Raw genomic sequence first — 13,980 nt, 5'->3', positions numbered from 1 at the left:
AGCCAACATCCACTGGTAAATTTCAGCAGGTTTCACTCCCTCTGCCCAAAGAAATCTTAAACGGGGGATTAGTCAACAATGGTGCAGTCCCACAGCATAATGTCCATGTTTATTTGACATTGACCTCAACTAGACTAACGGCAGAGTAATGCGCTGTGCTTGTTTGAATAAGTCATTGTAAACATGTTGTATTGCATCAGCTTCTATTGGTTATGGTTTTCGTGTAATTTTTAAATTAGACTTACTTTTTTTGATTTCTCCCTTGTATACAGGTACATCTCAATAAACTAGAATATCATTGAAAAGTTAATTTATTTCAGTAATTCAGTTCAGAAAGTGAAACTCGTATATAGATTCATTACACACAGAGTGATATATTTCAAGCATTTATTTCTTTTCATTTTGCTGTTTATGGCTTATAGCTAATGAAAACCCAAAATTCAGTAGCTCATAAAATTAGAATATTGTGAAAAAGTTCAATATTGTAGGCTCCTGGTGTCACACTCCACTCAGCTAATTAACCCAAAACACCTGCAATGGTGTCCTGAGCCTTTAAGTGGTCATTGACACCCTCCACAAGGAAGGTAAGCTACAAAAGGTCATTGCTAAAGAAGCTGGCTATTCACAGAATGCTGCACACAAGCATATTAATGGAAAGTTGAGTGGAAGGAATAAATGTGGCAGGAAAGGGTGCACAAGCAACAGGGATAACCGCGGTCTTGAGAGGATTGTGAAGAACAGCCCATTCAAGAATTTGGGAGAGATTCACAAGGACTGCAGTTGAAGTCAGTGCTTCAAGAGCCACCAGCACACAGACAGATCTGGGACATGGGCTACAACTGTCGCATTCCTTGTGTCAAGCCACTCCTGAACCAGAGATAACGTCAGAAGCGTCTTACCTGGGCTAAGGAGTAAACAGACTGGGCTGTTGCTCAGTGGTCCAAAGTCCTCTTTTCAGATGAAAGAAAATTTTGCATTTCATTTGGAAATCAAGGTACCAGAGTCTGGAGGAAGAGTGGAGAGGCACAGAATCCAAGTTGCTTGAGGTCCAGTGTGAAGTTTCCACAGTCGATGATAATGCTGGTGTTTGTCCAGTGTGTTTTATCAAGTCCATAGTCAGCATAGCCTTCTACCAGGAAATTTTAGAGCACTTCATGCTTCCTTCTGCTGACAAGCTTTATGGCAATGCTGATTTCATTTTCCAGCAGGACTTGGCACCTGCCCACACTGCCAAAAGTGTCAATATCTGGTTTAATTACCATGGTATTGCTGTGCTCGATTGGTCAGCAAAGTCGCCTGACCTAAACCTCATAGAGAATTTATGAGGTATTGTCAACAGGAAGATGAGGGACACCAGACCCAACAATGCAGACAAGCTGAAGGTCGCTATCAAAGCAACCTGGGCTTTCATAACACCTCAGCAGTACCACAGGCTGGTCGTCTCCATGCCTCACCGCTTTGGTGCAGTAATTCATGGAAAAGGAGCCCCGACCAAGTATTGAGTGCCTACATACTTTTCAGTATTAATCTTTTCTGTATATTCTGTATTAAAAATCTTTTTTTTTTTTTTTTTTTTTTTTTTTATAAATATTGGTCTTATGTAATATTCTAATTTTCTGAGATACTGAATTTTGAGTTTTCATTACCTGTAGGCCATAATCAGCAAAATGAAAATTATTTTTAATTAAATTAATTAATTAATTTAATTTAATCTATATAATGAGTTTCACTTTTTGAATTGAATTACAGAAATTAACTTTTCAATGATATTCTAGGGCGGCACGGTGGCGCAGTGGGTAGCGCTGCTGCCTCGCAGTTGGGAGATCTGGGGACATGGGTTTGCTTCCCGGGTCCTCCCTGCGTGGAGTTTGCATGTTCTCCCCATGTCTGCGTGGGTTTCCTCCGGGTGCTCCGGTTTCCTCCCACAGTCCAAAGACATGCAGGTTAGGTGGATTGGTGATTCTAAATTGGCCCTGGTGTGTGCTTGGTGTGTGGGTGTGTTTGTGTGTGTCCTGCGGTGGGTTGGCACCCTGCCCAGGATTGTTTCCTGCCTTGTGCCCTGTGTTGGCTGGGATTGGCTCCAGCAGACCCCCGTGACCCTGTATTCGGATTCAGCGGGTTGGAAAATGGATGGATGGATGATATTCTAATTTTGAGATGCACTTGTAATGCAATAACCTGTGGTTTCACTTCTACTCCTTCTTTTTGATATTTGTTTTTCCCAGCATTGTAATTTACACAGTTTAGTAAATAGAAGATAATTGTCCACCTAAAAGTCCTCATAAATCTTTGTACCTTTGCATTTTGAAATTGTTGTATAAGTATCCTTGAAGCTATATTTTTGCCTGTTTGCAGATGCCCGTGGCCTGATCCGCTGGATGCTAATGGTGAACCCTGATCGGCGTGCAACTGTTGAAGACATTGCCAACCATTGGTGGGTTAACTGGGGCTACAAGAGCAGCGTATGTGACTGTGATGCTCTGCATGAGGCAGGCTCCCCACTGCTAGCAAGATTTATTGACTGGCAGCATCGATCTTCTGGTATCCAACCAGAGGGTGAGTCCAAGAATGCAAAGCTATCCTACAGAGTAGAGAATACAACACCTTGTCAGCGCTCTGTCCGGAAGTCCAAAAAAGAGAATGATGTGGTTCATTGTTTAGGAGATGAAGACAAGCCTGGTTTGAAAAGGCCGAAAGGCATCCTGAAAAGTCATATACCAAGGGAGCAGCGCTCTCACAGCGTGGGTGCCATACCAGTCAACACCCTACCACAGGAAGCAGGCCTTACAGATAACCTTGATCCGGACAAAGCAAGCTTTGTTTCCCCTCCTAAGATGGCAGCTGAAGCAAACACAAGTCTACCTAAAAAGGGGATTCTGAAGAAGACTCCACAAAGAGAGTCAGGTTATTACTCATCCCCTGAGCACAGCGAGTCTTGTGACCAGTTTGGAGTTGGAGGACAGAGTCCTCGGAAAATATCCAGTGTCAAAAAGAGCTTTGGCAGGAAGGGTATTCTTAAACGCAATGGTAAATACTCCACCAGCAGCACACTGCCTGCTATGCCAGCGACTGGAGGGAACTGTTCTGACTGCACTAGTGCTTCAGGCCTCTATCGTAGCCAGAGTAGACCCTCCAGTGTGGTCAGCGATGATAGTAACTTGTCTAATGAATCATTTGAGCTACTAGATTGGCCAGAGTGTGCTGGCTCTGCAGCTGTTGTGGGTGTCTCAAAGATCCGTAGTTGTGTGTCTGCTGAGAATCTTTTTCATCTTGGAGAATTTGGAAGACTTAAAGTCCAGCCACCTGTTGATGGGGTCCACTTCTACCATAAGAGCTGCAGCTCGGGTAAAGACAGTGGCAGTTTCTCCCTACTGGCTGACATGGAAGATATGACACAGGTTTACCAACAAGCACTAGAAATAAGCAGTAGCCTCACCTAGTGCCTGAGGGTCAAGAATGACGACCAGTGCTTCACTGGGAATTGGCTTAGCATGAAGTGCACTGGAGGACACAAAAAATTTATCAGTGGCAGACAATAGACAGAATTGCTAGAATTGTAGCTTTGCAGTACTGTTGCATGAAAGCAAGGCAGTTGGGAATCCTATGTTCTGTTTGGAAAGTAGCTGGGGAAGGACTGAAAGTTGAAAGAGAGGAGAGGAGTGAGATGTGCTAGGGAAGAATAGGAAGTAGTGGGAAGAATATTGATAATGAGGAGAAGGGGATATTTGGTAATGAGTGAGAATTTGGTATGCATTGTTTGAAAAAGCAAAAAGGTAGAGTGGAGAGTGACATTGGTATATAGAATAGATTTGGACAAAATGAGTACAGAAGGTAGAATAATATACTCGGAATGACTGTGAAAATTACAGGCATATAACTGGAGTAACTGAGGAGTGTCCTGGAGCAAAGTCAGAAAGGAAAGGAAGTATCCTGGGAATAGACAGGAAAAGGACCATTGGCTCAGGTGGGTTAGGGTGGTGTAAAATAGTAGTAGTATCGTAATTATAGGTAATGAACCTGTGAGTTTGGAATCTGAGTCCACTTTACTGTCAAGGATATTGTGCCTCAGCTTTTCTGTAAGCTGGAATGCTACCTAGTGGCCAAGCCCAAACCCTGTCTAGACTTCTGGGCTGCATCAGGTTAGCAAATATAAAGGTGGCGGTGCAGTACTGCTGTACCCAAGGTATGTACCTTCCCTTTGGCAAAAAATGTCTCAACTGAAGGGGTGGAGATTGTGACCAGCACATTGTCTCAAAGCTGCCTTGGACTATTGGTGTAGTCTAGAGAAGAAAAATGAACAAATGGGCTGAATTGCTTTCTGCCAAACTGGAAAACCAAGCATGGTGCTCTGGACTGTTTAAGTAGACTAAGATGAAACTTGACTGGATGCTGTTGTATAAAACCATAATATGTTATTTAATATTATTTACTTTCTGTTTTGTAAAGCTTGACTTGAGGCAGTTGCTGCTTGTATTTTGGTGCCTTTTTATTGCATGAAATAAGTTTTATTTATTTTTCTTAAAGCCAATGTGGTTTGTGTGTTGTTTGCTAATTTGTGGGGATTCCTTCCAGGCAACACCCCCTGCTCTGCAGGCCGTGTTTAAGTTCAAGTTGTATTTCAGCTGCACCAAAAGCAGGTCTGGAATTAATAAGGCTTCTTATTGTGATGGTGTGGCCAGTGGCAATTGCTGTGTTTTAGTTATATTGTCTGGTACCAAAGTAGCCAGGTTCCCTCCACACCTGACAGCCTTTAACCAGACCAGGCCCAGTCCCTTCCTCATACAGGGGCATGTTTACAGATCAGATAAAGAATATCTGCTCGCACTGATATCCACTTTAAAAATGTTAAGGCAGAGATCTGCTTGTTATCTTCTAATTTTATTTTTTTCAGTATTTAAGTGATTATCTTAGAACTGGGACTGTAAAAAAAACAAGGAGTACAAAGATTGCATATCTGCAGCATTTTGGCTTTCAGATATTGTGTAAAATTCACGTGAGCATGTTTTATTTAGGGTTCTGAAATAGAACATATTTTATTTGGGTTCTAGTTGCTCACTTTTTGGGACTCTGCTGGATTAAACAGCACAATGATTTTGGAGTGAAGGTATAAGAGTTGGATGCAAAGGGATCCTAGCTCATTTATAAAAACTTGATTTCTGGCAAGAACACAGTTTGGTTAGATTATCAGCATAGGCAAAGGATTGGGGTCAATTTGTTGGCATTAACACTAGAATTACCAAAGCCTACAAAAAAAAACTTGTAAACCCGGCCCACCTTAAATTTGTTCGTACCTCTCCGTCAGCATCTTTTGTCTTGTAAATGTGTCAATAATTCCAAACAGCAAGCAGCCTGCTATCCCATCCTCCCACTGCCACAGAAACGGCAAAAATCGCTCTACCAGCTCAAGCCTTGTTTATCATGGAATGAGGTAGTACCTAGAGCTGTATAGGCTAAAAAATATATTATGTGGAACACAGGCCGGGTTTACGAGTTTTTTCGTAGGTTTTTGGTAATTCTAGTGTTAATAAGGTCATATCATTTCATAAACATGGTATCTTAGTTGTTTGGGTTTATATGTAAATCCGTAGGGCTTTGCACAGAAAGTGTCCATAATTTTGGAGCTTATTTAATGTTGAGGTATTCTGGTGAACAAGATTCATGCCCTTTTCTCATAAGGGGAATCTGCAAGAATGCAGACTGGAGAAATGCCAGGTTTTGTATTTGGGTTTCATAGTAAAGCCATATAACTCGGACCAAAAGGGATCCTTAAAACTGAGTATGTAAGTGAAGCATTAGGAATTCATGAAGATAGTTGCTTGACTTGTTTAGTGTGTCTGACTTACCTTTATAGAAATATTTAGTTAGTTGAAATACTAATTTGGAGTATGGAGGACTATATATATTAATATATGGCAATATATTAATCAAATTGTTCCTTTAACATTGGGTTAAAATAAGCTGAAAGAGTGAAGGCAGACAGAATCAGTGAATCAGGCATATGAATGAAATCACTGGAAAGTATGTCTAAGGTAATCCTTAAAATAATTGAGTATTCTGTCATAAAATGGGATGTTAAACCAAAAAAGCAACCCATCCAAAAGAAGCAGGGGTAACTACATTTAAAATCATCAGTTGTATTTAGATTTAAAAGTGAAATATATTTAAGTGTCCTTAGCAAGTTAATATTGGTTAAAATGTGCCTGTTTAAGGTGCGACATATTTGAATGTGAAACACACTCGGTGGACATTGAAATTTTGTATGGAATGCATAAGAGCGAAATGCTTTGTTTTTTTTCTTTCAATTTTTTCCTTGAAATATGTTTATTACAATTTCAGATTTACTGTTTTAAATTTAAACTTGCAACATGGAAACAGGGAAATATTTTTTGGCCAAAATAAACATTTTTACAAACCTGTTTACTTGCTCATTTTTGAGTCTGCATGTCGCACACCTCCTAATTTGGCATTTTATTTGATTGTTGAATCTCTTACTTGTTCAGGGAAATAAATTCCACATAAAATGCCTTTGTGTTTGGATCTTTGATTATCTAATTAATATAGATTGGAGATGACAGTATATAGGGCCCAATATGCTGCAGGTTGAGGTTATGTTGCCAAACCTGTTAGTGATTTTCATGAACAAAATAATAAACTAAAACAGAATATTGGGGATGGCATCTCTGCTGTATGCAGATGTCTCCTGCTCACATCTTTGTCTTTTTTAAATAAGGTCCTCCGATTGTTTTTGAGTGATTTGCTGGTAGGTGGGCAGTTCTCTCAAGCAGTGCCCATGTTGACATAAACAGGCTTTTAAGTCATAAAGTACTGTACCTTAGTGTCTTGTTTACAGTTCAGGGCATGATGAATATAATTAGATAGTTATAGTAGCTTCTTGGAGTAAACTCAACAATTTATTAGTCAGTCTACCATTTCTGCTTTTTGTCACTTGTGGTTGTACTGTAAAATCATCCTGAAGGACAGAATTGTGGGTACAGATAGCATCAATTTGTTACTCCTGCAGGCATGAAAGAGAGGATCTAAGCAACTGGAAACTCCCTTAGGTTAGAATGGCTGATTAGTGCAGACTGGTCACACCAAAAATAGGAGGGGTTAATATTTTCCAGCTAGCCTGAGAATTCTTAGAGAATCTAGAGAATGATTAGTGTATTGTGATAGTGACCTCCACGAGGATAAATGACATAATAACTGGAATCAAAGGAATTCACAACACATTCTCATCCAGAAACAGCACTATTCACTATGCTCACTTTTGCAAATATTTTTTATTTATTTTGATTCATAAAATGTTCATACATTTTTTTTCAAATAAGTTCTTAAATATTTTCACATATTATTAAAAAATAAAATATGAAGATTAATTGTCCATCCATCCGTTATCCAACCCGCTATACCCTAACTACAGGGTCACGGGGGGTCTGCTGGAGCCAATACCAGCCAACACAGGGCAAAAGGCAGGAAACAAACCCCAGGCAGGGCACCAGCCTACTGTAGGGAAGATTGTGTTTCTGGAAAATGATGAACTCTTAAGGAATGCAGCTGTGTTTGTACATTATACTCAACATACAGGAAGAGAGTACGTTGTTATTGGTTTACTAGAAAAGAAATAAACCAAAAACAGAGACCCTTCCATGCAGATAGTCTTGTAATTCATGGTCCACCAGTTTTTTTTTTTTGTTTTTTCCTCCAATTTTAATGTTATACAGACAATTCTAAATAACCAGAGTTGGTCTATAAGACAAAGGAATAATGATCTTAAATAAGAAGCCAAGACATCTTCCGTCATCCCATACATTTTCAGGCATGCTTTATCCTGTTTGTGGGCATAGAGGGGCTGGAGCCTATCCTGGCAGGAACCAACCCTAGATAAAGTTGTACCAGGGCACACTGTCTAACATAAGGGTAGATTTAAAGATGCCAACCCACCTAATAGTCTATCATAGGGTACTCTCATTCATTTTGAAGTCAATGGCTAACCCACACTTTTCTTGGATGTGGTAGGAAACCTCGCACAGATGTATAGAGAACATGTAAGCTCCAGAATGACAATGCCAAAACCTTTAAAGGAGCAGTGCTAACCACTTTTTGCCATGTTTTTATTAGTGTCTAATTTGGATAAGTATGTTAATAATTGAGCTTTTAGCACACAACCTGCACAAAGTATCTTCCAACTAGTTAGTATTCATTGTTTCTAGCCTTCAATTTTTACTGTCATGGGTTGCTTGAGATTATTCTGGCAGCATGTTCAGATCTTTATAATGTTTTTTTCATGAATATGGCTCAGTTACTGTTCCATCCCTTGGGTTGTTCTGGTGCTTCTTGGCTAAATTTGTCTTCAGAATTTGTTTTATATACAAAAGGCACTGGTTAGACTGGCACACTGGGGTTCTGCTGTTGAAGTAAAGCTTTCCATTGAATGCTTTTTCTCAATGCTCATATCCAGTTTCTCACTAAATAACTTTTTAAGTGATTCTTTTAGAACTAGTAGGACTGGACAGACATTTTAATTCTAATGGTAACCCTGCTGCCTCACATTAAGGAGATAATGGGTTCGCATCCTAGGTCCTTCCTGTGTCGAGTTTACAAAGTGCTTACAGTAGTTAGATGAGTTATTCACGTAATGGAGAACACTTTATTATTTTATAGAGCATTATGTAACACCTATTACAGTGTTCAGAATACCCTGTGATAATCACAGGATCCTGCTAGCGCTCCATTATTGTCTAAACACTGAAATCTTAATCTGGTACCCAGTATAATTATAAACTTTAGAACAATCTAGATGACAACAGGCCGTTCAACCCAACAACACATGCTGTTCCTATCCACTTAATTCTTTTAAAATAAAGTCAAGTCTAGTTTTGAAAGTCCCTAAAGTGCTACTGTCTACCACTCTACTCTGTAGTCTTTTCCATGTGTCTATGGTTCTCTGTGTAAAGAAAAATGTCCTAATGTTTATGTTCAATTTAAACTTAAGTTTCCAATTGTGTCCACATATTTTTGTTGGAACTAATTTTAAATTAACAGTTTCGATGCACTGTAATTTTCTTTGTAATTTTAAACACTTCAATCATGTCTTTTCTTAATCTTCTTTTTCTTAACCTGAAAAGGCTTGTCTCTTTTAATCTTGTATCCCTGGAATCGGGCTGATTGCTCCTCTCTGGAATTTTTCTAGTGCTGCTATGTCCTTTTTGTAGCCTGGAGACCAAAACTGCACACAGTACCAGTGCATTGTAAAGATTTAACATAACCTCCTTGGACTTGTACTCTAAACATCGTGCTATATAACCTAACATTCTGTTAACATTGTTAATGGCTTTTGAACAGTTTTATAGTTGGTAGTGTCGAGTCCACTATTTCTCTGAAATCCTTCTCATAAGGTGTACTATTGATTTTCAGACTTCCCATTGTGTATTCAAGCCTAACATTTTTACTTCCTATGTGTAAAACTTTACATTTACTTAAATTTCATCTGCCATAAATCTTCCCAAGCCCGTATGCTGCCCAAGTCCCTCTGTAATGATTCAACAGATTCTAGATTAACTGTCAATCCACTTATCTTGGTATAATCTGAAAATTTAACCATGTTGTTACTTATATTCCTAACCAAATTATTTATGTATTAAAAATAGCATCGGCCCTAGCACTGTCCTCTGTGGAGCACCACTCTTAGCGTTAGCCAATTTTGATAAGGCTCCTCACACCATCACCCTCTGCTTCTTGTGTCTGAGTCAATTCTGCACCCATCTACAAACATCACCCTGAACTCCCACTTTTTTTTTCCCTTTCCCAATCTTGCATATGACACCTTGTCAAATGCTTTCTGAAAGTCAAGATAAATAATAGCATATGCTCCACTTTGATCATATCCTTTTGTTGCTTCCTCATCGAATTCCATCATGTTGGTAAAACATGACTTCCCTATTCTGAACCCATCCTGAGTGCTCAGAAAAACTCTTGCTCTTGCCATGTGTTGCTCAATCTTATCCTTTAATAATTTCTTCCTTTAAATTTCTGTCATTCACATTAAGCTTACTGGCCTCTACATGCTTGTATCTGCCCAGTTACCTTTTTTTTTTTTTTTTTTTTAATGGTATAATATTTTCCAGTATTTCTGAATTTCCCCAGTGCATATTGATTTCCTAAAACTATGCGTCAAGGGTTTATATATGTACTCGCTAACTTCCCAAAGAACTTGAGGGTAAATGTTGTCTCGTCCTGGTGATTTGTTTGATTTCAGCCATTTTAATGCACGCAGCACTTCTCCCTCTAGAATTTTCAAATCACTCAGTACCATCTTAGCAGTTCCTTTTACCACATGGAGGTTATCCACTTCCTCACATGTGAAGACTTGTTTAGAGCATCTGCTAATTCACTTGTCTGTTTTTTGTAATTTCACCTTTACTAGTCCTGATGCACTTTACCTCCTCCTTGACTGTTCATTTACTACTAGAATGCTGAAAGAATTCATTTTGGCCATCTTTCGCCTTATCTGCTATATTTATCTGTAACTGTCTTTTAGCCTCCCTGATATCCTTCTTAATGGTTGCCCTTATGTTCTCCTATGCCCTACGATTCACATTACAGTTATTACTCTTATACAGCTGATTATTTTCCTTTTCAGCTTCTTTTTCAACTCTTTATTAATTACCTATGGAGTTTTTTAAAATTTTGTACTAATTTCAAATTTAGGTGTGTACCTATCCTGCATTATATGTAAAACATTTTTAAACCTGTTCCACTGCTCCTTGACTGTCTCTGTACTTAAAATCTTATCTCAGTCTATATATGGTTAGCACAGAAGGACTCCTTCCTTACAGTCCCTGACCTCAGGCTCAGTCACAGTCCATTTGCAGGCCCCTATATTTTTGCTTGCCCCCAGCAACTTAAGTTTCTCCGCATTCCAAGTATATGGTGTTGGGTGGATTGGCCCTGCATAATCATGCACATCCCATCTGGGATTTGTTCTAGTACCAGATGTTCTGTGGATCACAAGCTGATTTCACATTGCATGACTTTTGGTTGCTGGTTTGTCGGACTTGAAGACTGCAGTTGATGATCTCATTGACGGGCCACCAGTTTACATCACTGAAAATTGCTGTTCATGTCACATTTAGTGGCTGAATGTTGACCTTTCAGCACAGTCTTGCTTGCCCCTTTTTGTGACAGCCTATAACGCACTACCTGACAAAGCCGGAGCTGTTTGTAAGGTTAACAGATGCATTGACTTCAGCCCCAATCTCTGCCTTTTTTTTCTTTATTCCTTTCTGTTGTGATAAGTAAAACAGACATCAGACAGATAAGCTTCTCTTCTGTGTGTTAAGTCCAAAATTTAAATGCATTGTACTAGGGCTGGACGATATGACCAAAATTCTATATCACTGAATTTTTCAAAATTATACCAGTTTTACGGTATTCAACAGTATTTTTTTCCCCATGCATGAGTGGATGTTAACCACATTTTCCACTGCAATTACTGCAGTAGACTGGCAAAGAATAACCTATTCCACTGTCATGAGAATTGTACATTGTACAAAAAAACATTTTAATGTGCACACAAGTATTAATACAGGTTTGCATGGCCCCATAAAGTGATAGTTTTCAAGGGGGTGGCATTAATGAAGAGAAGGAATCACATTGCATGACAGTTGCAATCAAAATATAGAACCATTTTATTGAACAAATTTTGCAAACAACTTAAAACTATAATTTTGACAACATATTTTCAACCATCCAAAGAGGCATTTAGACTTAGTAAAATATTCAGAGGTGCTTGTCAAAAGTTGTATTGCACTGAACATGTCTTATAAAAGGGTAAATATTTTTTGTAAACCAACTACACTTTCTGTTAATGTTAACAATCTCTGTCCACTGACACATTAGCTATATGGATTGTAATGGTGTTGGTTATCTCGATCCACCGCTTGCTTTTTTTGTCGTAGGCAGTCCTCTAGCAAATGCGTCTACAAGTGACGTCTGACTCGAGTGTCCTCTAGCTTTTTCGGTTTTACCTGAGGACGTGGAAGGGGCCAATCTTAGTTCCATACATTCATGGTACTCCAAAACATGTTTGTGGCTAAGGTGGTGCAGCAAATTGCTTGTGTTACCGCCTCCAGTGACAACTTTAGCTCAACAGCATTTACAGTAAATAGTTGTTTGGTCCACATCCGACCTTTTAAAACCAAAATCTCCAGACAACAGATGTGGCTCTTTTTTACGGCAAAAGTTCTTCTGTGTCATCATGTTCAACTTTTATCGTCTGCTACAGCTTCAGTTTCGGAATGTTCTCTGTCAATTTTCATCACTCAATACCTCCAGTAACGCATGTACTCCGTTGCATGCGTGTTTAGCGGTGCAGCAGTGAAAAAAGTCCCCCCTTAAACAGTTTCCCATTGCGCCACGATCCGAACGTTGCTTAGGCTGTTTACACTGATATTGTGGTATAAGAAAAATCCATATCATAACAAAAATAAAAAGCGGTTTTCGGTATGAACCGGTATACCTCCCAGCGCTACATTGTACTTTCAGATAAACATTCATTGTTTGCGAGTCCTCCTGCACACAGATCCCACCCCTGTGACTAAAGACAAAATTAAACCTGTCTGATTTTCTCGGATTGAGTCACAGACTAGTTGGAGTGAGTCGCTGGTTATATTACCCAACAAGCTTTAGGGGAGCTCACCTCCTACTGCCTTCAGCTTGCTAAGATTATGTAAACGAAGGCTATGACTGAAAATCTGGAAAAAACTGTCATATGACATAATAAATAATACTTTACATTTCTATAGCACTTTTCTCACTACTCAAAGTGCTCTTCACGCAAAAAAAATATTTAACATCATTTTGTGACACCATTTTTTTTTTTTTTTTTTTTTTTTTTTTTTTTTTTGGATGGCACCATCTTGGGATTTTTGTGCTGTTGTGTGCCGGGCTACCAGCTATCACAATACATGATGTCACTGTGGTCATGGTATAAAGGTCTGCATCATGCATCCTGTTTGTCCAAGGTTCTGTACTTCATCTCAGAGTTTTTGTGGTGTTTAAAGTAATTCTTGACTTCAACTTTGACTTTAGCACTTCTTTTGACTTTGATTTAGGATTCTATGGTGAGTTTAATTCACTAGATATTTTCAGCTCTTAGTTTTGACCTCTAGCCTGAATTTCAGCTGATGGTTTTTCTTAAAAAATTGCCATCAGTCAGAACAGTGGATTTGATTCTCACCCAGAGGCCACACACAACTCCTAAATGGAGATTGTGTTTGCAGAATATAAAAAAACACGGGGCAAATTTGCTGTTTAATGAGCCATGCGGATTGAATTGTTTTATTTGCGAATATTCTTAAAAGCCATTATGACCGGTTTCCATTGGTTACTGAGCTGGAAAGGATATCCAGGACATGCATAACAAATGCTTTGCTTATTTCAAAGATGTAAATGCCAGTGGTTCCCTAAAAATTTAATATAAGTGAGTGGATGTTTCTCCTGTTTTGTCTGAAACTGGTATCTTTGGACTGTAACCATAGCTGATGAATCCTGGCTTTCCTGAGGTACAAAAAGGAGGCTTTACACAGCTGTTCTGGGGTAACTTCAAGCTCTCTCCACCTCATCTCTGATATAATTGGGTGATGACTTCCAGTAGATTACTTGGTATGAGTAATTGGTTCACTGAGAGATGAATAGTTGCTAGTTCTCAGTAACTCTTGTAAATGAATTGCAAATGCAAAGTGGTCACTTCATGGCATACCAGTGTACATTCTCGTCCCATGTCTTATCCCTTCCTAAGCTCTCTCTTCAGCTCTCATATCCCCAGCTGCAGATTCCATTAACTTTCACTGCACTTTCTCCTTTATCTCCTTCTCCTATTGTATTCCCTCCCTCCTTTTCCACTATTCCTGCTGCTCAGTTTTGCCGACACGTTGCTAGATTACAGATTGATGGAATGTTCACTTTCCAACTTCCTAC

General features: G+C 39.1%; 1 protein-coding gene across 1 annotated transcript in view; it reads left to right on the top strand.

The window, feature by feature from the left end:
• Positions 1–4,934, top strand: part of nuak1b (NUAK family, SNF1-like kinase, 1b) — a 30,507-nt gene extending 25,573 nt beyond the window's left edge. Inside the window, exon 7 of the mRNA XM_028808320.2 lies at positions 2,356–4,934. Within this exon, the coding sequence (XP_028664153.1) occupies positions 2,356–3,440 (1,085 nt within the window). The 3' untranslated portion in view covers positions 3,441–4,934. The remainder of the gene's footprint in view (positions 1–2,355) is intronic.
• The last annotated feature ends 9,046 nt before the right edge of the window (positions 4,935–13,980 follow it).

This window comes from Erpetoichthys calabaricus, chromosome 1, assembly GCF_900747795.2.
Source record: "Erpetoichthys calabaricus chromosome 1, fErpCal1.3, whole genome shotgun sequence".
Classification (NCBI taxonomy): domain Eukaryota; kingdom Metazoa; phylum Chordata; class Cladistia; order Polypteriformes; family Polypteridae; genus Erpetoichthys; species Erpetoichthys calabaricus.
The sequence above is the reverse complement of the archived record's forward strand: the minus strand, read 5'-3'. Positions and strand labels throughout refer to the sequence as shown.